Genomic DNA, 25,002 nt, shown 5'->3' on the forward strand with positions numbered 1-25,002 from the left:
TACAAAACCATAACCATATATCCTTGTTAAAAAAAATTATATTTTTTCATACGGATTGTGTTCTTAACTACTTGTTTTCACTTAAAAAATAATTTCACTGAAGTTAAATCAAAAAAGTTACGCAAATCATGTATATCCCATTCTCACTGCTGCTTGACATAAATTTCATATAGCTTAAAATTTCATATGCTATAAAGTTTGTCATTTTTCTCTGTGTAGCCAGAGCAGGAAAGGAAATTCAGGAGGAGAGACAGAAAGTATAACATGCCAGACCAGGCCTCGTGCCGAGCTGTAAGTCCTTCGTCCTGCAGACGCGAGTCGCATGAAATGCGGTCGATAATTTACATAAAAAATAACAAACACAGACAACACAGCGTAAATGAAAATGAAATAATATTTCATCAGGTAAAAGTACGATGGAAAAGTGTTCGTAGCGCCAAACGCCAAGGGCCTTTCTCTCGCTTTTTGGGTAACTAGTTGGAGACGAGTCATACAGAGCAATTCCGATAGTTGAAATGAAAGAAAGACTTTAGCTCGTCAAAAAATTCCTTAACGTTTTCTTTGTTTTTGACATAATATGTTAGTTTTGTTTCTATAGAAACATACAATTTATTTTTTAAGTACCTAAAGTAAAAAAAGTCATATTATTTTCAAATATGTTAAATTCGCCAAATATTTTCTTGGTCTTTTTATAGTATGTATATTCCAATTTATGTTTTACCATTGTATTTAAAAGCTTTCTATAATCCTCCGCTGGTTGTTATTTCTATTTCAGCCAGCGCCAAATGACGATATTGAAAAACAACTCTATAATCATTACATGACAGGATAAAAAGGAAAAAAAGATAATAACGCTTAGGCGTAATTGGGCGCGGTCAGTACATACAAAGACATAGGAAAATAGAGTTTGGTTTGCGGCCCAACTTAAGCTATTCAGTCATTGAACCCACAAGGCAGTCATCAATATAAAAAAAGTTCGGGGAGGGTTACCAAAAACGTGCAGGGTAGGTTGTCAAACTGTTTGCCGAATTCGGAAAGAGTGATGTTTGGAAAAAGATGGCCACCATAATTAATTCACAAGAATGATAATCAAAATATCATTTGATTAATGTTTTGCCAAAGCTTATGAACAGCAAAACCCACACAAAACATTATTTTCGTATTTTAAATTGGCCAAAAAGTTGCCTCGGGCTGAGCGTGTGGGAAATATGAAATGGGGTCCAAGCCCCTGGAAAATGCGTTTTATGTTAAGAGCTAATTTGGGTTAATGCCGTAAAATGTGGCGCAGTTAAACAAATGCCGAAACAGTGTGGATGAGTGGGTTATTAGGAGAAAAAACGGGGTGAAGAGCAAACTTTCATCGCGGTCTGGTGCTAAGGCAGCCTTTTACAAGCTCCTCAAAGTATGCTACATAAAATTGCACAATATGCGCATAAGCCACAGGAATCGTGGGCTAGTGTGTGCACGGCATGTGTGTGAGTGTTCATTAGTGTGCGTCTAAGTGTGTCTGCAAGAACTGTAGCATACTTTTGTGCGTTTGCCTTTCCAAAAAGATTTCATTATGTATGGGGCGAGTATGTGCATGTGTGCTGTGCTCAACAAAGCCCTCGTATGTGTGTGTCCTGTCCCCCTCCCCGTATTTTCCTTTCTCCCCCTGCTCCCCTTCATCTGATTTTACTGCTGCCGACGTGGCCGCCGGAGGCTTTCATTTTAAATTAGTCAAAATGTCAACTTGACACAGATTTTTGGGGCCCAGCAGCAATGAAAAGCGGTTTGCGGCTAAGACGGAAAATGAAGAAAAGTTGCCCGAGCGGATGCCTTAAATTCCGCACCTTTGAGTCTCCCAATTAACTTCTCGCTCGTGCATCGTTATGGGCTGCATTAAGCCCACACAGAAATAAAAGTGATCTTCAAATTAAAAAGCTAATTTGTTGTTAGTCCATTCTATGTGAAATAAAGGAAATATTTGGTTTTTAGTAAAATTATTTTAATATACAAATCAACATTGCAAAGCAATCTACTAATGTAAGATTTGATATAATTATAATAAAATATATCTAAATTACCTTTACAAGAAGTTACTAAACGTGTTTTTTAAAAAACAATTTCAGTTCGTACTTTTTTTAACGAATTATTTCTTTAAACTGAAATAATGTTCCATATTTTGGGATCTTCTAGTTTGGTTAAGATATCTGGTTGTTTCACAAGATTTTATTTACTTTATGACAGTTTAGCTTCACACTCTGAAATCAATAAAAACTCTGCCCAAAATTCCCTGTAACCTTGCTCTTGACTGTATTACACAATAAACGTTCACCTGAGTACGCTGATTCCATCTCCCCTTTAGCTTCGCAGACAAATATTGACAAAACATTTGCCTTGGTCCTGCAGATTTCCATTGCGATTCCTGTCGCTGCTTCTCCCTTTGCTTATCTTAAATTACAAATCAGTCAATATCAAATTGAAAGCAAACAGAGACAGAAAGGGAAGGAGTCCCGAAAGCAAGGAGAACTGCAGCTGGGGAGCAATTGGCATGCACTTGAGCTGGAAATCAGTTTCGAGCTTGCATTTTCTTGCTGTCTGTCCTTTGAGAACCGGGAACGGTGCAGTTGAAATTTGAATTTCCTTTTTTGTAAAAGTATGAGCAACTGTTTAAGGAACTGGAAAGCAAGAGGGGTGGGTGAAAGCCATCATTATAATCATTTCCATGTCTAGAGAATTAGTCCAATTTAAAACTCCTTGCGGAAACCTGACAGCTGTCAATGTAATTACGGCTGGTCATCGCCGAAGGGTTTTCCAGGCAATGACCCCCCAAACATCTGTTCATATGTGATGTGCTCTAAACTTTCCCACTGACACATTAAAAATTAAGTCAAATGGGACAATTAAAAGGGAAATTCTCGTAAAGGGCCTGGGAAAGTCGGCAGAAGTTTTGGGCCCCAAACCGCCACGCCCCCGTTCAGCAAAACTGCCAATCAGCCGTCAAGCAGTCAGTCAGTCAATCAATTTCCCATGTATACAAAGAGAACTTTTTGTACATATATTTCCCGGGCTGTAATTTCATAAATATTTAATGCGTGCTTGGGCTCGTGCTAAAGTATATAAGATATGATACAAATATATATAGACAGGAGCAGCCGTAAGTGACAATTATCCTTGTCTCTGGTTCCACCCCTCGGGCGCATTTTCTTTGCCTGCAGTGGCTCGGAAAATTTACTTGGCGTTTCCTCGCCCGTCTGCTTGGCCAGGTTAACATTAAGTGTAATTTTTTGTTAGTGGCAAACATTTCATGAATTAAAAATGAGCCTTGGCACAAACCCATATCCGAATGGGGATGAGAAAAGTGCGTGGTGCCGTCGGCAGTTTGTCATCTGAACTTTTCCTGCCGCCGAAAAAATGAAATGTTCTACTACGTCATTGTCACACGTCTACATAAGGCTGAAGGACACCAAAGGTGGGCTGCGGACGAGGGGGCGTGTCATCTAATGTAATGAAGCGTGCAAAATGGTGGGTGTTCGGGCAGAGAGGGGCGAAAGAGGGTCAAAGGTTGTTCGGCTTTTTCGCTTATTACCAAAGCAGCTGAAATTTTGTATGCCAGCCGAGTTTTTTTTCTTTTTGTCCCACTCGCATATGATATATTTGTGCGGATGTCATGCGGCATTTGAGGTGGCTAAAACGTAAGCTATTTAAATGATTGCCCTGGGCCATACACACACTCGCACAAGAAACAGCTCAGCCTAATTGCATTTGTTGTATTCAAGGGAGTATGCTACATGAATTTTGATTAATTTGTGAAGCCAGCGATTAGGCTGGATTGTCCACCTGTAGGTAAGGCCACCTCCCAAGGACCCAATCTCGCACAATCCAACTTCCCTTTTGCAGCCCGGATAATGACATCACTCAATCGACCTGCGTGTACTCTCAGAAATGCCGTAAACCAAGCACTCAAGTTAAGACCTTAACAGAATGTAGAAGACTTCATGCATACCGTTTAAAATCGCTACATCCCCGATTGTACTACAGCGCCACTCTATTCTGAAACACTTTAACTAAGTAAGGCAAAAAATTTGTATAGAAAAATACACTCACGCAACAGAACGAGAATATAACTGGAGAATCTGCACAAAAAGGAACATGAAATGACGACATGACTACGTGGAAAATTACCTTCACCCACTTCGGTGGAAAGTTCCGCTGCCATTTCGTTGGCTATATTGCCTTGCCTTTAGCTACTTTAACTTTGGCCAAAAGATGGCTACGCATTACGAAAAGAAAGCAAGATTACTTTAAAGTGAGTATTTTTATTCTGCTGGGCAGTAAAAGCTTGCTAGTACTGAACTTTGCATAAATTCATAAGGTAAACTTTAGTTTTGACCTAAGTTTTAAGAATAGCTTATTTGATTATCCAAGTACTTATGTTTTGAACTAACTACTGTTTACTCCTTTCGTTTGCACCTTCATTCAAGCAATGCAACTTTAAAGAACCTTTTTATTACGTATTTTACTAAGGAGCTTGGTACAATTATTATATCCAAGGCTATTTGGCGAGTTTCCTTTCATTTTCCTGGAAATACTTTGTTGCTGCTGCCGTTCAGTATTCCCAGAGCTCATTTTTGCACTCATTAGGGGATGCAGCGTAAAGTGGGGGCCCGAACTGACCGGCAGAAAAGGCCAAGAAAAGTTGGGGAAGGGGAAAAGGACGCGGAAAACGGCAAAAAGCCAGCAGATGCTGCTGGCCGTTGGCTGATGGAGAGCTCTGGATTCTAGAGATGAATTTTTGATGCCCCAAAGTGAGGCAGCTGCAGCTGGAGCGGCCTTAAAGTGGCCACCGCTCTAATGGCCACCGCCAAAAGGTAAGCCAACTCTGGCAGCGCGAGAATTTTTTAATCGCTTTGTTATTCTGCCGTGGGGTGCAATTCTTGTAAGGCCAAAACAAACGATTGCCGACCGTGGTAATTGAAAATTAAATTTAATTTTATGGCCAAAGTTAAACATTTGCTCGGTCGCACAAAAACACGCATTCGCGTACGCGTACTCCTTTCTGGCCAGCTTATGGCTTCGTCATCGTAGGTGTCCTGTCGTGTGCCCTTAGTCCCTTTTGCTTTTGCTGTTGCTTTTGCGCTTGCACCGTGCGAACCCGCACAATTGTTGCGGATTTTCGCAAGCGATAATCATAAAAATGAAAATTTTAATAGCGCGCGTGGCGACGACGACGAAATTCCCCCTTGTTTTCCCATCTTGCGTGTGTGTTGGTTGATTTTTCTAGCTGTTTACCCACACGCACACACACAAACATGGCCGCATATTGATTTTGTTTGAGTGTATGTGCTTGCTTATGTTTGTAGCACGCTGTTAGGCGCTGCAGCTACAAATTTCACTTCGACAGGCTCATTACGGTTTGGCGCAGTTCTGGAGGCGGGCGGAACGCGAATCCCCTCCAGAGCCATTGGCGCATAAAATGTTGGGGACTTCGGCGGTTTTTCTTTTATGCTGTTTTATGGATTACCTATGCTCACATGCTTTAACCGAAAAGTTTATGATTGCTTTTACGGTGGCGTTCGTAGGCCCACCTCTGACATACACGAAGCACAAAAATGTATAAAATATAATTATACATTAATATTATAATTTTTGAAATTTACTTTCTAGTTTACAGATTTAGATATTAAATATCTTAATTTTTTATGGACAAAAGCATCAAGATTACCTACCATTAAAAAAAAGTTGAGCCTTATATTTTTTGATGATAATCACATTTTTACCAATCCAAACATTTGTGATAAAGTTTATTTGCAACCAAATCAAAAAAACCGAAGATTTTGAAAAAAAAGCAATGATGCTTTAAGGATACTCTGATGAACTATTCGATATTACCCATGGCAGCTATATAACATCGTTGTCCGATTTTAATGAAATTGAAACCGTTATTCTAAAATTTTAAACCATCTTTCGAGTGGGTCCGACTTATATATTATTTTTGGTACGGTTTCATGCAGAATTCGGAAATGGCTAGATCAAGAATATATATATTTTATAGGATCGGAAATGTCTTCTTTGCATTGCAAACTTTTGACTAAAATTATAATAACAAATTTAAGTGTACTGTTCAGTTTTGTTTAAAGATAATGTGTTCGTTTAAATTATTAAAAGGTCACTTATGCTCACCATTAAAACTTACCTAATAGCAATATTATGTATTCTGCTACGTTGTCTGGAATTAAATGAAGTCTTCTCGGCATATGCAATTGGTCCGCTTAATAAAGTAAGTAATTCTTTTTCGTAGCTCCCTTAAACACGCAGTCTATACAGTTAATAAGTTTTCTAGTCGTAATGATATTTCACTTTTTCTATTTGATCAGCTGAGGCTTCCTCAATGATATGTGGCGATATTTGTGAATATATTTTTTGTTCGTTTATATTTGATAACTGATGTAAAATTTCTAACAAAAATGTCTGCCTTTAAAATTTTTATTTTTACGCAATTTAAAGTTTATTCTTATATATTTTTGTAAATTATATATTTAGATTTATACTAGGTATTTACTCTTTGCAAGAGCTTTGATATGTATGCGATAATTTGCACAATTTTTCTAAAACTAGTTCATTTGGTTTTGTTTATATTTCGTGGATTAGATAAAAGAGCTTGGTTTTGGGTTCAGTAAGCTTTTTGGGCGTATTACATGATATGTTAACGTTTCCGTTTTGAAATCACTTAATTTTTAAAATGTTTTACATTTGTGGTTTATGCCTTAACTTTATTTGGATTTATATGTTTTTGTTATGCCTTTTGAGAGGATTTGCATGATATGTATGGTTATCGCATTTATTTTTTAATTAGTATATTAATATTTTTTTTGGTAATTGCTGGACTTCTATATTATTTTAAATTTATCACTAGAGACTAGTGAATGATATGTATTGATTTGCTTCTTTCTTTTTTGTTAAAGTTACATGTTTTAATATATTTTGTTATGTATTATGGCATAACATTTCTTTCTTTTAGATTTCGTTGTGGACATTAAGTTTTTGTTTATAAATTTTCCATCCACTGTGATTAGATTCCACAAAATTTCGTAGGTGCCTCTTGGACTTTCTCTTCCTGCTTGCTTCTCTTTCGCAGTAATGGCTGCTCTCTCTTACTCTCCTTAAGCTTCCTGCTTCCAACTCCGCGACCTCCTCCGCGCTTTCTCCCTTCCGTTCTCTTTTTCCCAGCTCCCTCTCCACCCCTTTCTCTTTGCTTTTACAGGCGGCAACGGCAGCGGCAAGTTCTCTATGTATTCCTTTTTTTTCTGGCCGTTTCAGTAACTTTTTCCGATTCCGCTTTGGGCCCGCATTCGCTTTCACCGAAAAAACCGTAGGCGCACAAACAACAACAAATCGCACTTGAAATTATTTATTTAAGTCAATTAAGTTTTAATGCCGAAATTTTATGGGAGGAATTTGCGCTGATTATCTCAGGCGGAGATTCATTAATCCGTATATCCTGGGATATATATCTCTTTGGCCGCTGCCGTTGGGCCCCCACACCCGTAAAAATAGCAAAGCAATGGAAATTATACAATCACTGGCAGGGCATTGGAAACTATGAATTTTCAGTGGCACTCGCGTTCGAGGGATTTCTCGAATTGGCTTCGGAATTAACTGGCTGCGCCCTGCGGTATGCAGCGATTTAATTATTGCACAATTCGGATGTGTCTCAGTTTGGCTTTTATTTGGGTTCTTTCACTGTATCTCTGGCCTGTGTTCGCTGCGTGTGGCTGAGTCGGAGTGTTTTCGTTTACTCAGGAGCCAGCGATGGCAGGCTATGAATTTTTCATCATCGGGCATCCTTTTTAGAGATTTTCGCCCCATCTCGTTGAGATTGCTGCGCGCAGAGCCAAAAAGCATCCAAGAGAGAAAGACAGAGAGGGAGAGAGAGAAAATTCAGAGAGCGCCCACATATGCATTTGCTGCTAAGGGCTGGTTATGGGTGTTGCATTAAAAAAAAACCCCTCTAAAAAGGAATATCCAATTTTTCTCGGCCCTTACATTTTTTGTAAGTCCCATCATAATCTCATTCAGGCATTTTTCCTCATACTTTTCCATACTTTTTCGGGGGTTGTTCGGTTGGGGGGTCCGTGCGTTACGGTAAAGGGCGGCTATTCGGGGGTGGCTTTATCTTTATCTGTTTGTTTTTCGCTCTTCTCGTACACACAGCTTTTCTATTGTCATCGTAACGGACATGTCACTTTGACATTTCCCGAATGAGACCGAGAAAAACTCAGAGAAAGAAAGTTTATTTATGCTGCGCAGTTTTTCGGAATATAGAAATCTGATACTTATAAAATGGTTGACACATCGGCTAAGCGAAGAGACGGAGATGGTTGTTGTCTTGGGTATAATAGCTGTGTTTGAATTCGCCGATTAAAGCGAATTGACAACTTTCTAGATGCGCCAACAGGCGTCGCTTTCTTTTCTAACATTGGCTTTTCAACTTTTACGGCGAATCTGCAAGGAAATGATAGGCCAAAACCGAGGAATAAATCTGTTACAACAAAAATAGAATTTTTGGATTCGAATTCAGCATCCATACTCTCTGGTCGCTTATATTTACATGTTAAGCATTTATATTTTAAGGAAAACCTGTTGCATTTAACATATTTTATGTAAATAAATAAAAATAAAATAAATATATTTCATTTATGACTGTAAAGACAAGTGTTTGTTTAATTTATCTCAACAAGCCAAAAAATTAAACGTTAAATAATAAATCATTTAATATCATAACAAAACATAAAACAATTAATTTACTATGAAATTAATTTAATAATTTTCTATTGGATTTTGTTCAGTCTGGGGAATAACTTTATTAAGTTCCACCCTGGGTTCGTGCCCTATTCAGTTGTAAAATAAGGAAATTAAGTGTTACATTAATATGTAATTTTAAACCATTTTCCATGTTTAAATAAATAGCATTAATAAATAATTACCTCATCTTATTCTTAGCGAGGTACTAATAATTTCCTTCATTTACATATATACATTCTTTGATAAGCCGTATAATAGTACTATAATAGTTCTAATTACCGATAGCTTTGACAAGGCAACAAAAATAACAAAATCAGCAATAAATGTTGTTTGCCAAACAACAATAGAAAAATCAAATTACTACTTCCATAAAAGCAGCCTATAAGCAGCAGCTAAGCTAAATGAAAACATCAAATTAAACCACCAAAAAATACGTTTGGAAGGATAGTGTTTGCCAATTGCGGCGACATTTTTTATATTATTTACCAATAACCTCAGTTTCGTTAAACCCCCTTAAAAAGAACTACATCTAAGACCCCTGAAAAATTCCTTTGCAATCTCTCTCTTTAATTTTGTTTTTCATAGCTTCTTGGATGACATCTGTTGGCCTTCCTGCCCGTCGTCCTAGCACAAGTATTTCTTCTTCTGCTTGCCAAAGTCCTTTTCTTTTCTTCTTTTTGGTTAAACTGAAAATCAATAAAAAGCTCAATGACGTCAGCCGTCCAGACACACACATACGCACACATACAATGTAAGAGGCCACATCGGAAAATGCTGGTGGCCATATAGCTCCTGGCTCTCCCAGACTCCGCCTGCCACTCCCCCCGCCCACGGGCTGTGCTCAAATCTCCGCCAAAAATCCAAACGCTCCCCCTCGTGCCCGTAGAGTGTGTGTGCCGGCGAGTGTGCGAGTGAGCGTGTGTTGTGGAGCCGAAGACACTGCACGTGAGCAGGCTATCAGCAATGGACTAAGAATTTCGACAGCCAGAAACGCGTTTATCTCATTGTTTTCAGTTGTTATACAGAGAGAAATATCTTGAGCAGACTTCTCAATTTTAATCACATTTTTAAATGTTCTTGTCCCACAAACAAATTAGTTCAGCATTTTGTGTGTTTTGTTATTATAGTTTTTAGTTAATACAAAATTTTGCTTTTAAATAAATGTTAGATTTTTCTACAAGCAACCAGCGTGTTATTTTCCATATTCATTCGAACAATTCTATGATATATGGATGATGTATATTTTCTCTTTGTTAAAGGCAACCAACAAAAAGGAAATGCTCTGGGGCTAAAAATGGGCTGGAATGGAGTGGTTCTGACAATTTATGCCAAATCTTATGATGGCTGCGATAAGCTGGCAGATAAAAGCGAGAGCAGCAACGACAACTCAAGCCAATTGCGATATATGCAGCAGAAGTGAACAAATTTTATAAGCTTTGTTGTGTGCTGGATATTTTTGACAAGCTCGTGATGTGCTAAGGTCAGGCGTTGTGTATCCAAAAATAAATTTGATTTATAGAGATTTAAGAAGAAGAACAATGCAAAATACACTTTAAGTAATTTGGTCGAACATTATCTTAAAATATGATTGAAATTGTAAAATGTAACTGATTAACTAGCAAATAGTATTATTTGGCTTCGGAATATATTTTATTTAAAAACGTGTAAAACTCAAAAAATCCACACTGCCGAGAGTCAATTGCATCCAAATCTATTCAATCATACGATATAACTTTCACCCGTCAATTTCTGTTCCCCAAAGTATGCAATAAAAAGAGATTCGTTCCAATTTTGCTATACCTCCTCCAACCGTTCACCCCTCGCAAAATGCATTGAAAAATTGTTTTTTTTTTTTGGCAACAGCAGAGGGGTGGAATCCACACAACTCATTTCCATAAACACACATACACCCCCTGCTTGAAGAGTTGAATTTTATGAATATGCAACACGATGTTGTTGCTTAATGTTTGCCCAAAACAACTATATGAGCTTGTAATGCCCGAGGGGCGGATATATACGGGGAGTTGAAGGCGGGCGAACACACTGAGGCACACCCACACACACACACACACAGACGCTAACATTTATTAGAGCAGTTAGTTTGTAGTAGGTGTTAAAATTGCACATGAAATATGAAAAGCCACTCATAACACTGAGAGAAACATGTGCTCCCACTTGCCTGGTTAACAACTCCCTGGTCAATTCACCACGTTTCAGAGAAACAGAGAAACAGAGAGGGATAGAGAGTGAACTAGAGTCCCTGAGAGAGATATGGGGATAGCGAGAGAGAAATTCCTGAACTGCTGACGACAATCGAAGCGAATTCCTGATGTAGGTGGGCCAAATCGTGGGCTATATATCGCCAGCCAGCCAGCCAGCTCGCCAGCTAGCCAGCTTTTTCGGCTCCAGCTGCGGGTTCACTTTTCAGTCGTTGTCGTGCCGTCGTGATGTCGTTGCCGTCGTCGCATCCGTCGTCGTTGTCGTTGTTGTTGTCGCCGCACTTTATGTAGTTGTTGTTGGTGCAGCAGACAGCAACTACAACACAACAGCAACATCAGGCTTTAAGCGCCAACAAACAACAATTAAATAAAAACCAACAAAACAAAACAAAAAAGGAAAATGAATTCACTAAACGGAAAATTAATTTGCGCATATGGAATGCTGCACACATAGATATAGATGTAGTCGTATATATACATATATGTACATTTGCCTATGTTATACACACACAAATCTACATAAATTCTAAGTGCAAACCAATTGTGATTTAAGCTAATGACCACAACCACAAATCAGCTACAAAAAAGTGTATAAAAATGTAAGAAAATTATGAATTTTTCATTGGATTTTCCCTAAAAAAAGATTGGTTCGTGTATTTTTTTTCTTTCGTCGTTCGTGAGCTGCTTGCTTTTTTCTGTACACACAACGCCACGCAATCCCACCCAAAACTCTCCTCTCTCCGCTCTTCTTGCTCCTCGACTTCTCGCCTCTGCGCTCCTTTGTTGTGTTGGCCGTGATCTCGTCGTCGTCCTTTTGGCCAGGACTCGGTGAGGATGAACGCATTAAATATGCAGAAAAATAAAGCCACACACACACTTCTAGAGCTGTAGTTAACTGCTGTCCTTTACCTTTGGGCCAAAGGAAAATTTCATTAAGGAAATGACTGGCAAAGACTTTTGTTACTATTTGAAACATTTTCCTTTGAAAGGGACTCAGTTAAACAAGGAATTACTATTAGTGCGGATGAAAAGTCGAGGGAGAGAGGTAGCTAAAGAGAGAGTTCACCACCCGCAGTCAACAATAAATGAATCTGTTAACACAATTATAAAAAAAAACTTAAGTAAAGATAAATTCTCAATTAGTTTTAAAAATTTTAAAGAATCAAAAAATCAAAATAAATATTTTGTTAAGTACTACAGTGCGTATGATTAACTTGGCTAACCCAAGTTGGCCTTTGGCCTCCGTTGAGTGGAAAACCAGTATTGTCAAAATAACATCCCAGTATTTTCTGTCAGCTGCAGTGCCATCGTTCACTCGCTCTCTCTCCCCTTTCTCTCTCTTATTTCCAAAGTGGCGTGTGTGTGTTTTACAACAATAGAGGCAGCATGCAACATAATTACAACTCAACTTCAAATTTACACTTAGACGGCAAGCGAAGCTCGCTAGAGAAACAACAATTTACGAGAGCCGATTTAGTGATTATAAAAAGCCATAACAAATATCTTTCTACCAAGCAGTTTTCAAGTTTATTAAGTATATGAAAATCCACAAAAGCCTTGTAAATAGCAAAACAAAATAACTGAAGAACAAAACTCTTTTCTTATTGATAATACCAACTGAAATTGAAACCAAAGAAATTAAAAATCTAAAACAAACCATTTAAAAAACAACGAATGAACAGACAACGCCGTTTACACAACAACTTAATAGAGAAATAATGCCTGTAAGTTAAACCAAATAATGGTGAAATTAATTTTGTAGTAAGTCAATTTAAGCCGTGCGCAGATTAGCTAGCCTCTATATATTTCGAAATTTAAAAACATAAAACATCAATATCAAAAGTTATTCCAAACAATGACGAGCAATGGCCGAGAAATTGTCACAACATATAGAGCAATTTTGCCCCTGTTCGCTCTGGTCTGCAATTTCCTTCTCTTCTGTCGCTGTTACTGCTTTGTTTACTGGGCTACAATTAATAGTTGAACGAGTGTGTGGGTGGTCGATGCTCGGTGCCATCGATGGGCGTTAAATTTAATTAAAAGGTAAACTAGTAGCAACAGCAACAGGCATCCACTTTGAATCGATTCTCCTTTTCAGTCGATTCAGTTGTCAAATGGCGAACGTCACTAGGCAACAGCGAATCGGGGAATCAGAGGTTGGGGATAGGCCTATTGCCTTATAGACAAATGACGGTAATGACGACACAAGCTCCCACACTTAAATATACACTCGCCAAGTGAACCAAAATGGACGTCATAAATGTTTGACAATGCACACGAGGCGTATGAGTAATGGCATCCAGCCCACAATAAGGGTCTTTGTTGTGTGGATACAAGTAGGCGTGCATGTGAGGGCGGCCTGCTGGTTGGTTGGTTGGTTGGTTGGACATCATTGAAACAACTATCCATTGACACTGCCCCCTTCTCCCCCCAGCGCTTTTTCCCCCATTTTTGTGGGGGTCAATGGGTGCATGAAATTGCTTTTTATGCTTCGATGTCATTGCTCGCCCTTTTGCCTCTTTTTTTCCCTCCTAGAAACATATTCGTGACTCTTGTTGAGCCAACTTTTAGTTGTTTCCCCCCTACCCAGTTGACAAGTTTTTGCCAGTGTTTTGTCGCTCATATTTGTTTGCCACTAATTGCATGGAAATTGTGCGCGCAATTGAAAAAGTTGAAAAAGTTGAACAAGCTAACAGACAAAGTGGCATTGTTCCAGCTTCCCGTTTCCGGGAAGAGGATAGATATCCTTTTTGGCCTGGCCCACCACACTCGAGTCAACGACTTTTGTTGGGCCGGGCACCGACTATGAATGAATAAGTGCAATTATGGACTATGCCTGGAACTAGGCAAAACAGTTATGAATCAACGGCCAGCCACAAAAGTAAAGCGGTCATTAGTCAGGCTGGCGGGGAAAGCCCTAAGACGTTCCATTTGGCAGGCCACCGCAAAAAGTCACCAAGTCATTGCCTCGTTTATAGTTTTTGGCTGCAACAACAAATGGCAACTTGGCCACGTTTTCTTTTATGGCTCTATTCAGGGTGTGCTTGTATGTGAAGCGATTTTACCCAAGTCCATTGCACCCGTCGGCTGAAATGGCTGACGCCATGAAAATTACGCTCGCCCCTTCAGTTATCTGCATAAATTTCGAGCGATCTGCGTTGGCAGCGTGACGTCACGGGGAAAACAATATATGGCACGATAAGAAAACCCCCCGTTGACAGGTGATGTCAGTAAATAAATGACCCACTTGCTAACCGAGCAACCAGTTGATACTTTGCCCTTTTAGTATATAAAAGTGAGTGCAAAACTACAAGACATGTAAACATTTTAAGTGAAATTAGAACGGCTATTCATGGAATTAGGTAATTGGAATTAGAAAGAAAGCATGCACAAACAGCCATAGATGGAGTTTCCTTTATATTTCTTAGAACGGGTCACAAAAAACTTTTTGAGCATCAGAAGAGTAAACAATTTATTTATCATATTTAATAATCCTTTTAAACAACACTATTTGAAACAAAATTTTTGCTGAAAAAGTAAACAAAACTTTTTAAAGCCAATTAATTGCTTTTGCTTAACATTTTTTTTGTTGCCACATTAAATCAGTTCATCTTTCAATTCACCGTTTAAAACTTTAAAAATCCAATTTATGTGTAACAATTAATTTTTCTACGAACATTACCAATTGAAACTTAATGAAACATAATGTTTTTTTAATATAAATAATTATAATATTCATAGAATTCTATGCAATGCGTTTTTTTACAAAAAAAAAACACCCGTCGCACCTTATGTGATACGGATTTCTCAAAGGTGTGCTTCTTGGCTTAAAAATAACTTATTAAAATTATTTAAACATATATTTCCAATAGTTTTCGATTGCGGTTAGTCTTTATGTAGCAATTTGACCTTTTGCGTGATGGCTTTCTTGTGTTGCTTTCCATTTTAACTGCTCCGTGCTCTTTCTCAGGCTTTTCAAATGCATTTCCGATGAGGTTTCCTTGCCGCTGGGCACATTGTTGTTGCCGCTTCTGTTTCTGATTGCAGTGGCTAATTGAAAGTGTCAATTATCAGCTGGGCAGGGGCAGTTGCACTTGCTGGCAGTGAACTTTCACATTTGTGCCAGTGCCATTGCCGGAGCACTCCCATGTTCTGGTGAGCCATTCCCTTAAGTTGGCCGCAGGGCGTATGCGTAATGTGAAATAACCTTGGCCAGTAGACAAGGAATGCAGAATGCTCACCCAACGCTGCCTCACCCCTGGATTTTTCATTATTATTATAATTCATCCTTGTGCCTGATAAGTTTTCCCTCTGTCCTGCTTTGGGGTTTTCTTTTTTGTTGCCTTAGTAATTACTATTGCTGTTGTTGGAGCTGAGTTCGCGCGGTCAGCGCATAACATTTTTATCTACTACGAAGCAGGTGGCTGGGAAATTAACAATGGGAAATTCGTGGGATTTTCACTCGCTCTCAGCAGTTAACTTGTTAGCGCCCTCGCAAGCGCGCGCATTGAGAGGAGTTCATGGTGAATTTGTTAACCGCTCGCTCTCTCGTCCACTTTCTCACATGTTTTCCCCCTCTCAGTTGATATGCTGATTTTTGTGTTTTCATAGCTTTATTTTCGGGAACTTTCGGAGAAGTAAGGCAAAAGGAAAATCAAACTTATCTTAATCAATTGATTAAAGAGTCGCAAGATTGATTTCTGGCATTCAAATTGGTCCTGCATGCTGAAAACAGGTCCCGTGTCGGAAGCCCCCGCAATGTCCTGCTCCGATGTCGCCCATAAAGCAGCAACTTAAGCCCTCAACGCAGCCATCAATTTTGCATGGCACGTTGGCGCTGTTGTTGCAGGATATGCTGCATCTGCTGCATTATCAATTCATGAGCCCCCGCTGAAATACAAGACACCATACACCATACACAAGATACACGCCATCGCCATCGCCGGAGGACCTCTGTGAATGGCAGCATAAAGCAGGCCCATAAACACCATGGAAGCTGGATTTAATCTCGCTTGAACTACATAAGTTATAGGCCAAGAGGGGGTTGCAGCTGCACGGCAAAAAAAGGAACCTACTGCAACTTCAAAATATTTTAAAAGCTGAGCCTAAGTTGTAGAGTACATTTGGACGCAATTTTATATTTTTATATATCAAAGCGTAATGGGTAATTTTCAAAGAGATTAGAATTTATTCAATATATTTAATTTAAATATTCAATTAATCAGATTATAGATGACAGGAGGCATCTTTTGAGATTGTCAAGGAATTTTTACCCTTTTACATGAATCACTTTGAAACGTCTTTGAATTAATAGAGAAATTGTAATAATTGAGCTACAATTATATATGCCAAGAATATAGTGACTATATTCAATAGCATCTTCAACATAACACTTAATTTGTTTGCTAAAAGATTTTAAAAGGAGTTAAGCAAGTATTTTTTTCTTTCTCTGCAAAGCTGCGAATTTGTGTTTGCATGCCCTAAGGATGCGCCATAAACCAGCCATAAATACACATTAATGAGAGAAATCAATCGCATTTTTCATGTTGTTGATGATTTGACACGGATTTTAATGTTTTCTTTACTTAATTTGATTGAAACTGAGCGCAACCAGTACATAAAGCCTTGGGAAGTTATTTGTTTTAGGAATGGGAAGTTGTTCACAGTGGTCCGAGGGTCATAACTAATGCCCACTTGGGTCGGACATCTCTGACCTGCTGCTTCTGCTGCAATATTCATGCAATCAAAGCCGCTCCAGCTGCAATATGCTTCTAATGCAACTGCTCCTGTCCTAAGCCTTGATTGCTACATTCAAATGGGTTTAAAGGTCGATATCCTTGCTAAGTTGCCTATCTGCCGGGCATTTAATCACGATGACTTGGATTGCTTCCTGGCCTATTGAATCCTAATTTCGTAGGCCTTTCAACCGGAGGAAATGAGGCGTATGAAAGCATCTTTTGCTCCCCGGCAATTGAAGTGCCTGCTTCCGGTTGCACTCTGCAGTCTTCCAACGGGCTTGTCTATATAAATATCCGAGTCTACCTCTCATCTCACCTACTTCACTTCCCCCTGTGCTCTTCCGTCTGGCCAGGCAATCTCCTCTTATGCCTGCGTGTTTGCGTGGCCACTGAGGAAAATATATACATTGGTTAAACATTCTGTTAAATGAACTATGTAAATATATCTATAAATATCATAACAAAAGTGTTAACTAAAATATAACTCTTTTTCTTCGGATTCAGAAGTCTCTTTCAAATTAAATTTAAATCTCAATTTACCAGAAACATAATTCTCCAAAAAAATAGTTTGTAAAGTTTCAACATATTTACGAAGAAATACAAAAGTGTTAAAAATTTTTGGACAGCGGTCATATTTCTGTTCGGATCGTAAAATTATTGATTTTGGAAAAACATGTTACAACGAACATTTTTAAAAAAATTTTTGTATTATTTTAAGTGTGGTTTGTACATGGCCTCGTATATATTTTCGCATTATGTACGTGCGTCACCGTGTCAACCGAAGTGCCCCGTGGCCCCTTTTGCCTTCCCCCTCGTCTTTCGTTCCTCGTCCTTCGACCCTCTGCATCTCACTAAAGGGACCTGCCCGGTTTTGCGGCTGGTTGTTTGCCCTGGCACGTTGATGGCCATAAATACAGTTGCATATGTTTGCATTGCGGCCAGATACTGACCACCCCTGGCACCTCCCCTTCCTCTTGGATACCACCCCTTGAGCCTGCTTTGCCCGCACTGCTCATCTCGTTAAAAATCTCATTTCCAACTGGCTTACTTTTTGTTTGTTTTTTAAATTTCACATTGTAATTGGTTTACGAGATTTAATTAAATATGAATTGTATTTAGTGGCAAGTTAATCGGTTAATATTAAGGTATTTCGAGTTTTTTAACAGTATTGGATTTCCTTTATTTAATTTTAGTGTAAGCAGACTTTTGGATAATAATCAATCCATTTCTCCTTTATCTTATTTGCAGTGCTAAACAACTCGATGCTATACACTCCCTTTAAACCGAGTGGACTGCAATTCGGAACGATCTCAACGCAAAAATGGCACCGCAACATCATCAGCATCGGCAGCAACAGCAACAAAGGACGCAACTTACTCGGCAAAGGCTGCAGCAACAACAACAGCAACAGCATTTAGAAACAACAGCAAAGGCCCGGCAACGATATAGAGCGATGGAAAAATGAAACAAAAACCAGAAACGAATTTTCCACTCAAATTTGCATTCCGCCAAAGAAATACAAAAGTCTAAACAAAGAGGAAGGAAACAACACAAAAAACAAATCACAATAAGAAAGTCGCCAGTGAAAAGGGGTCAGAGGGCACGCACACAAACACACCAAAACACACGGGACCGCAACACAATCATAACCATACAAGGCGCATAAAACACATTTAACACACGGACACAAAGGACGACGAGTGCAATGTGAACAATTTTCAACGAATTTCCAAAAGTCTACAAAACAAATCTAACAAAAGTTCATTACAAATAACAAACCATAAAAAATTTTGAAATTTGCTCTGTGATTTTCTATCAGAATGGTTTAGTAATCCAAATAATAATAATACAAATATTTAAAGTATTTATAAATATTGCTTAGCTGCGTTCCAAGCAACCGAAAAAGAGAAAAGTTTATCAAATCCCCAAAGAAAAGCTTTAATTCCAAACAGAAAACGTAAATCAACAATTTCTATAAATATTACCAACCGATATTTATTACTCTGCGACTAATTAGAGCAGCTAGTGCTAGTCAAATAACTTCGATCATAGCCACATTTCCACTAGAGGACAACCCAGACCGGAGCCATGGACGAAATGCCCGACCTATCGCACCTCACGCCCCACGAGCGGATGCAGATCGAGAATGTCCTCATGCGACAGAAGCAGGAGGAGGAGAAGCAGAACGAGATCATGCGGTGAGTTAAAACTCTACAGGAGTGGTCAAAAGTATTTACACATTTCATAAGACAATTCATTTGATCTGTGTGAATACTTTTGACCATATTTAATATTAAAATAACTCGGTGTGCTTCACAAAACTCTTTTACCCAAACTAACTTACAGTTTTTATGGTTGTACGGTTCAATTTTTGGAGTCTATAGCTTTTTGAACTATAATAAAAACAGTTCTCACTGAACAAAAAATGAAGAAACGAATTTCGTTTCAAAAAGCCTTAATACTTTATGTTGAATATATTTGCTATAAGCATATCAAATATATTAAACATAAATGCAGCCTACCAGAAAGATTTTAACGTTCTTAGCAAGGCAAGTAGGTAAATTAAACTAGTTAACTTTGAGAAATCGCAAAAAGCGCAAACCTTAATAATTAGAGCAAAAGGTATGAATGAATATAAATAATGCGTAATGCTTAAACAGCATTCAATTAATCAAATAGTTACTATGAAAGTTTATTACCGTTTATAACCTACAAAATGTTAAACCTAATGTTTTAAAATTAAATTAAATTATTAAACAGATATATATATATATATATATATACTTAAAAGACTTAAGAGACTTTAAAGAACGAATTACGATTTATTTCTGACATTTTTCTATCCTTCCTTTGCAGGCGCAAGCAGGACGAGGTGGTCACGCTGGAAATGCAAATCAGACAGCGCTCCGAGCAGCAGAAGAAGGCTGGCGTCGAGCTGGATGCCACCTGTCACATATGCCTTAAGACCAAGTTCGCCGACGGCGTTGGCCACATTTGCCACTACTGCAACATCCGCTGCTGCGCCCGGTGCGGCGGTAAGGTGACGCTGCGCAGCAACAAGGTGAGTTGGCCAAAGCCGCCGTATCCTTTGCCATCCATTGCATTGGGCTCGCGCCTTGTGTCAGTGTGTCCTGCCGTCGGGCTTAGACACTCGTCGAAACGCGCGTGACAGCGGCAAAATGGGTTTTTCTTTTTGCCTTAAGGGGTGTCGGGCACATTTTCCGCTCATTGACAAATAGGACAACGCTGGTGCCAATATTACTGGCGACCCGGCTGCCGCTTGACTAAGCAGCCATCACTCATACGCCCCATTGCCACATCGACATCGGCATAGGCCAACTTGTCGCTTGTTGCCAACTGTCCCCAGTGACGCGTTGTCCAGTCCGCCATCGCGGGCTGGATAATTGGCGATGGGCGATGGCCGAGTGCGAGTGGGTGGTACGGAGGACATCCTCCTCGCCACTATCTTTCCTTTCGTACTGCCATCTCTCACACTCATAATTTACAAATAATTTCTAGTTTCAAGCGATGCCTCTGGTCAAGGATATGAGATGACGGAACTCCATGGGGGCCGAAAATCCATCCCTGATATAGTTTATAACCCAATAACATTCTTAGCCCTAAAGATACATAATATTTTCTTATGGGGGGAAAAGATTTATATCTTCCACAATTGTTCTTAGCTGAAGAGATACACTAATCATATACAATAAATTCTCATTATATAAAAAAAGTTTTTTTTTAGCTCATTAATTAAAGCTGATCGGGTTTCTTTAGAATAAGGAGTGCTTTGAAAAGCTTTATAAAAAAAAAAATATTATCAAACCCAAGTGCTAAGACCAAAGTTGCTCATTCTCTTAAGATACCTTAATTTATTAAGTTGAGTTAATGTCGTTAATGTCTTGAAAAGCCTTTTTATCTATTTAAATGTATACCAGTCTTAACCAATCAGAAACATGGTCGCTCAAGAAAAGTTATTTCAAGTCCATTCTATTTATTTCGGGGCACCTTAACCAGCAACCTTGATAGCAGGATATCTTTTACTGGCATTGAATAAAGTTCCCTTCTCATTCCCTTTTTGTAAGTCCGCTCTTTCATCCCTTCGCCCCCACACAGCATTGCATTTCAATTACACTTTTTTCAATTTTTATTTAACTCAGTGAACCGTTTCCTTGGTTGTTTCCCCCTTTTTTTTTTGCTGCACAGGCTTATCATTTTCTGGCCGTGCTGCCAAACGTTTTTCCGTTGAACTTCTGCCAAAATGTCACACACACACTCACATTCCCCAAAAGGGCAGATGTGGGCTAAGAAGTGAATACCAGAGCACAAAAAAATGGAACGACTGCGAACAAATGCCAAATTTGGCTGTGACACGGTATACAGGCATCTTCTTCAGGAAAATGTCGCTGATCTAGAGGCGCGGAAGATGAGCGACAGGTGGATCCAGCGGTAACACTGCGTCTGCTGATCGTCCTGAAACGGGGCCATCAAGTTCACGTTGCTGAACCCCGCGAAATACTCTCTTCGTCTGCGCTGTACGTAGGTAGTCAGAAAGATACACCCTCTCAGAAGCTCGTACGATCTGCTGAAGTAATAGAGCAGCCTGCTATCCTCACCGTCAACGGCTTCAATAGCAAATAGTATGGAGCCTAAAATCAGATTTAGAAACTCGGCCATGGCAAAGCCTGGTTGCAAAATTTGAAAGGCTAGCGGAGTGCACGTGTTAATTTCCGGTAGATTGCCGGAACTATGTGTGTTTCAGTCACTGAAGCACTAGGAAAGTCTAGAATGGTTTCTATCTTTTGACATTTCTAGGAAAGGGTGGGTGCTGTAAACTTCTAAAATTGTTGCCAACTCGCGGGAATGGTTCAGAAACTCCCAGCTCCAAAACTGCTGGTCCGGTTGCTTATTGTGCTCTAAATCCCTAAAGATTTCATTATTTGGATATCAAATTTTCTTTACATTGAGATAAATTAAAACGAACAATCTTTGCAAGATTCTCAAATTCAAAGGCTCTATAAAAGAAAATTGTTCGAGTGCAGTTTTTCTGTTAAATGATCTATATTATTGACTTTCCTATTTGAATTAATTAGTTTTATGGGTGATATTCTGCTGGTCGATACTTGAAACTTGGCCAAGACAAGGAAATAAGCTATCGATCCTAATTACTTTTAAAACAAATTTTCCAAATTTTAAAAAGACAATCTTTTTAAAATGATAATAAACATATTTTTTCCCAGACCATTGGTCAAAACGCGTATTTTTTTTAAATAACATTTTAAAAATGTATCCTCACTTAAAATTGGCCTTTCTCTAAAAAAATTGAAAACATGATGAATTCCAATTTAATTTAAATTGCAGGTAATTTGGGTGTGCATACTGTGTCGCAAGAAACAGGAGCTGCTGTCCAAGACTGGCCAATGGATCAACAAGACGGCGGCCCAACAAGACGGTTTCATCCGACGCATCGAGCCGGATGGGAGCAGCGTGAGTAGACCAGCCCGCTCTGGCCGAAGGCAGCAGATCACGGCTTATTGTATCCAACAGGACATCTCGCAGCATCCCATCGTGGATCCGCACGACACCACGGACAAGCGGCCCAAGCTGGAAAGGACTCGCAGTGCCGCCGAGAAGGAGAATCTGCCGATGCAGCGAGCGGGCAGCATGCTGAGGCGCCAGTACTCGCAGCAGGAGCAGCCCACGAACCGCCGGCTTTCGGCCTCCGACAGCGGCATGGACCCCATAATGAGTCCTGGCCAGCAGCAGCAGATGCAGCACCACCATCAGCAGATGCAGCAGCAAAGATCCCGCATGCAGCCAATGAATCCGCAGCAGGCGCAGCAGGGATACGGAATGCAGCAGCAGCCACAACCAAGATCGGGTGGCGCCTATCCCGACGATGATCCGCGTTACTATCAGGTAAGCATGTTAGGAATTATAGTCTACTATATTTACTACAGTGGTTGTGCCACAGAAATCAACTAGACCTATGAATAACCAGTTTCCACAGAGAGAGAGGTGATCAAAATACTTACTCTCTGATTTATTGTACTACAGGGCGAGCTGGACGGTCTGATGAGGCAGCATCCCCACCTGGCGCATCCCAGCCAGGTGCAACCGCCACAGCAGCAGCAATCGCAGCACCAGCAGCATCAGCAGCAGCAACATACAATGCCGCAGCAGCATCGCCAGTCACCGCAGCAACATCCCCAGCAGCAGCAACAGCAACATTCGCAGCAATTTGCGGCCAGGCAGCAGCAGCAGCATCAACAGCAATCGTACCAGGCACAAATACATCAGCAGCCGCAGCAACATCCACATTCGCAGCAGCAACATCAGCAGCTGCAGCAGCTGCAGCAGCAGCAGCATGGACAGCATGGACAGCAGATGCCGCAGTTGGCTGGCTACCAGAAGCCGCCACCGTTGACCCGCAACCTGACCATCAGCGGTGGTCATGCGATGGACTCCAGTGCCTACAGCCAGCAGCAACAGCAGCAGCAACAGCGACGGGCGCTGGCAGGATCGCAGTACGCGTCGCAGCAGCAGAGGTCCTTCAGCAGCTCCGAGGAGGAGTTCCAGCACCAATTGCTGGCCGCCCAGGCGCAGGCGGCCGTGGCGGGGGGCGTGGCCACAGTGACCGCCGGATCGGACTATGACGGTGAGTTGAGACGTTTTGTCCAATTCGCATCCAGCTCTTGCCTTCTCTATCTCTGCTCTATACTTCCCTAAGACCGCCCGAGCGGTCCTCTGATCCTTGTTCTTCCCGACTATCTCTATCACTACCATGTTTTCCGCTCTGATTATCCCGCAGGGCCATGACCCGAAATCCAAATCCATTTTAAAATTTCCTATATAATTCACTATCTCTCTCTCTCTCTGTCTATATAAACTGTCGCTCGCTCAACAAAATCCCTATCCCGAAAAAAACGTAGCACTTTCTTGTCTCACATTGGTGCGTTGTCTTTTTCTTTTTCTTCAACTCTTCTGCGAGATCCACTATTTGATGTCCTTTTTCCTAAAGAAACTCAAAAATCATTTTCGTTTTGCATCACTTTTTCGGAGTTTTTTTAATCCGTGTATATATGTGTTTAATTTTTCAATGTCTATTAAACTCATCTATTAAGTTAACTTTAAGCTCGATTTAAGGCCTTAAGTTCGATTTAAGCTGGCTAAGGAAACCCCTAAATTTGCGCTTTGCCCAATATAAATGTTTAAGCTGCTAAAATGGAAAAGTTTTGCCAAACATTTTCCCCGCAATAGGAAAAACGCAACTTGCATGCCGGGGATTATAAAAATAGAGAGCGCACTCACCAACACGCCCACTCACACACACGTGCAGCTGGAGGGTGGAAGGGGGGAAAAGCGAAGAAAAGCGAGGAAAATCGAAGGAAAAAAGCGAATGGCGAATGGCAAGGAATGTTTTGTAGCGGAAACATTTCGATGCGCTTATCTCGGGGGCACTTGACTCGGCGCTCGACAACAGCCAGCGAATGGAAAGGAAAATCTGAAAAGGGTGCAGAAATGGGTGGATGGAAAAGCGCAGAAGAAGGTGCTGAGGAAGCGGCGAAAATAAAAATAAATTGTTTACATTGAGTGGCCAAAAGAGCCACCGAGACAAGTGCGCACTCCTGCATGGACGCTGCATACTTTCACTTTGCGTTGTTGTACCGCGCGCTGGCCGTTAAATGCAATCAGCATAAATTATATGCCAGTGCACGGCAGGAAGGCTGCCCACAGCTGACCCGAAAACACATTTTCCAACCAGGAAGGACAGCGGCGGCGGAAAAGAAGGCGGCGCAGGACGAGCAGCTTTTCCTTTTTGGCAGCCACCACAAAACATCAAGAAGTTGGCCAAGCAGCTGCACTTGCCTGATGTTGTCGGGGTTTTTGGAAAGGAGGAAGGGAGGTGGAGGGTTTTCTTGCCCAAAAGAGGGTGGCATTTCCTTGCGGGAGGGGCCTTCCTTCTGCTCTTCATGTTTTGAGAGATGCCCGGCGACGTTGTCAAGTGCGATGCTGGCAAATTTATTATCCTAATTAGAAAGTTTCTTGTTGGCACTTGCTGCAGTTCTGCCACCCTTAAATCCCTCTATTTTTCACCCCCTCGACAGGCGATAGTTTGATATGCACTCAGAAAAATAGTTTTTAGCATAGTAACTTGTCACTACTTTTGTTTATAAACGGTAATCTTTTTACTTGTTTCGATAACATGAGTATGATTCAACTATTTATTTATAATCCTGGCACATTGATACAAATCT

General features: G+C 40.2%; 3 protein-coding genes across 27 annotated transcripts in view; 1 reads left to right on the forward strand and 2 right to left on the reverse strand.

The window, feature by feature from the left end:
- The window catches only part of LOC128266755 (uncharacterized), an 83,200-nt gene that overhangs the window by 26,872 nt on the left and 31,326 nt on the right, over positions 1-25,002 (forward strand). For 23 of the 25 annotated variants that reach the window (XR_008269085.1, XR_008269096.1, XR_008269097.1 and 20 more), the window contains exons 1-7: positions 11,172-11,605; positions 12,525-12,730; positions 17,993-18,942; positions 19,601-19,805; positions 22,106-22,231; positions 22,292-22,663; positions 22,802-23,402. Coding sequence is in view for 2 of the 25 variants with exons in the window: in XM_053003481.1 (XP_052859441.1) it covers positions 18,833-18,942; positions 19,601-19,805; positions 22,106-22,231; positions 22,292-22,663; positions 22,802-23,402 (1,414 nt within the window). In the remaining 23 variants the exon portion in view is untranslated. Of the gene's footprint in view, positions 1-11,171; positions 11,606-12,524; positions 12,731-17,992; positions 18,943-19,600; positions 19,806-22,105; positions 22,232-22,291; positions 22,664-22,801; positions 23,403-25,002 lie in introns of those variants that run through there. The other 2 variants (XR_008269078.1, XR_008269079.1) reach the window with 2 other exon arrangements.
- Positions 15,596-15,975, reverse strand: LOC128266759 (uncharacterized). Its single transcript, XM_053003485.1, is given in 3 exon segments — positions 15,596-15,809; positions 15,812-15,870; positions 15,920-15,975. Coding segments are annotated over 3 exon segments (249 nt in total). The 3' UTR covers positions 15,596-15,675.
- LOC128266757 (uncharacterized) lies at positions 20,641-21,554 on the reverse strand. The gene has a single exon (XM_053003484.1). It carries the CDS (start codon positions 21,419-21,421, stop codon positions 21,137-21,139), a length of 285 nt encoding a protein of 94 aa, XP_052859444.1. The 5' UTR covers positions 21,422-21,554; the 3' UTR covers positions 20,641-21,136.

The sequence above is a fragment of the Drosophila gunungcola genome, chromosome 3R, assembly GCF_025200985.1.
Source record: "Drosophila gunungcola strain Sukarami chromosome 3R, Dgunungcola_SK_2, whole genome shotgun sequence".
Lineage (NCBI taxonomy): Eukaryota > Metazoa > Arthropoda > Insecta > Diptera > Drosophilidae > Drosophila > Drosophila gunungcola.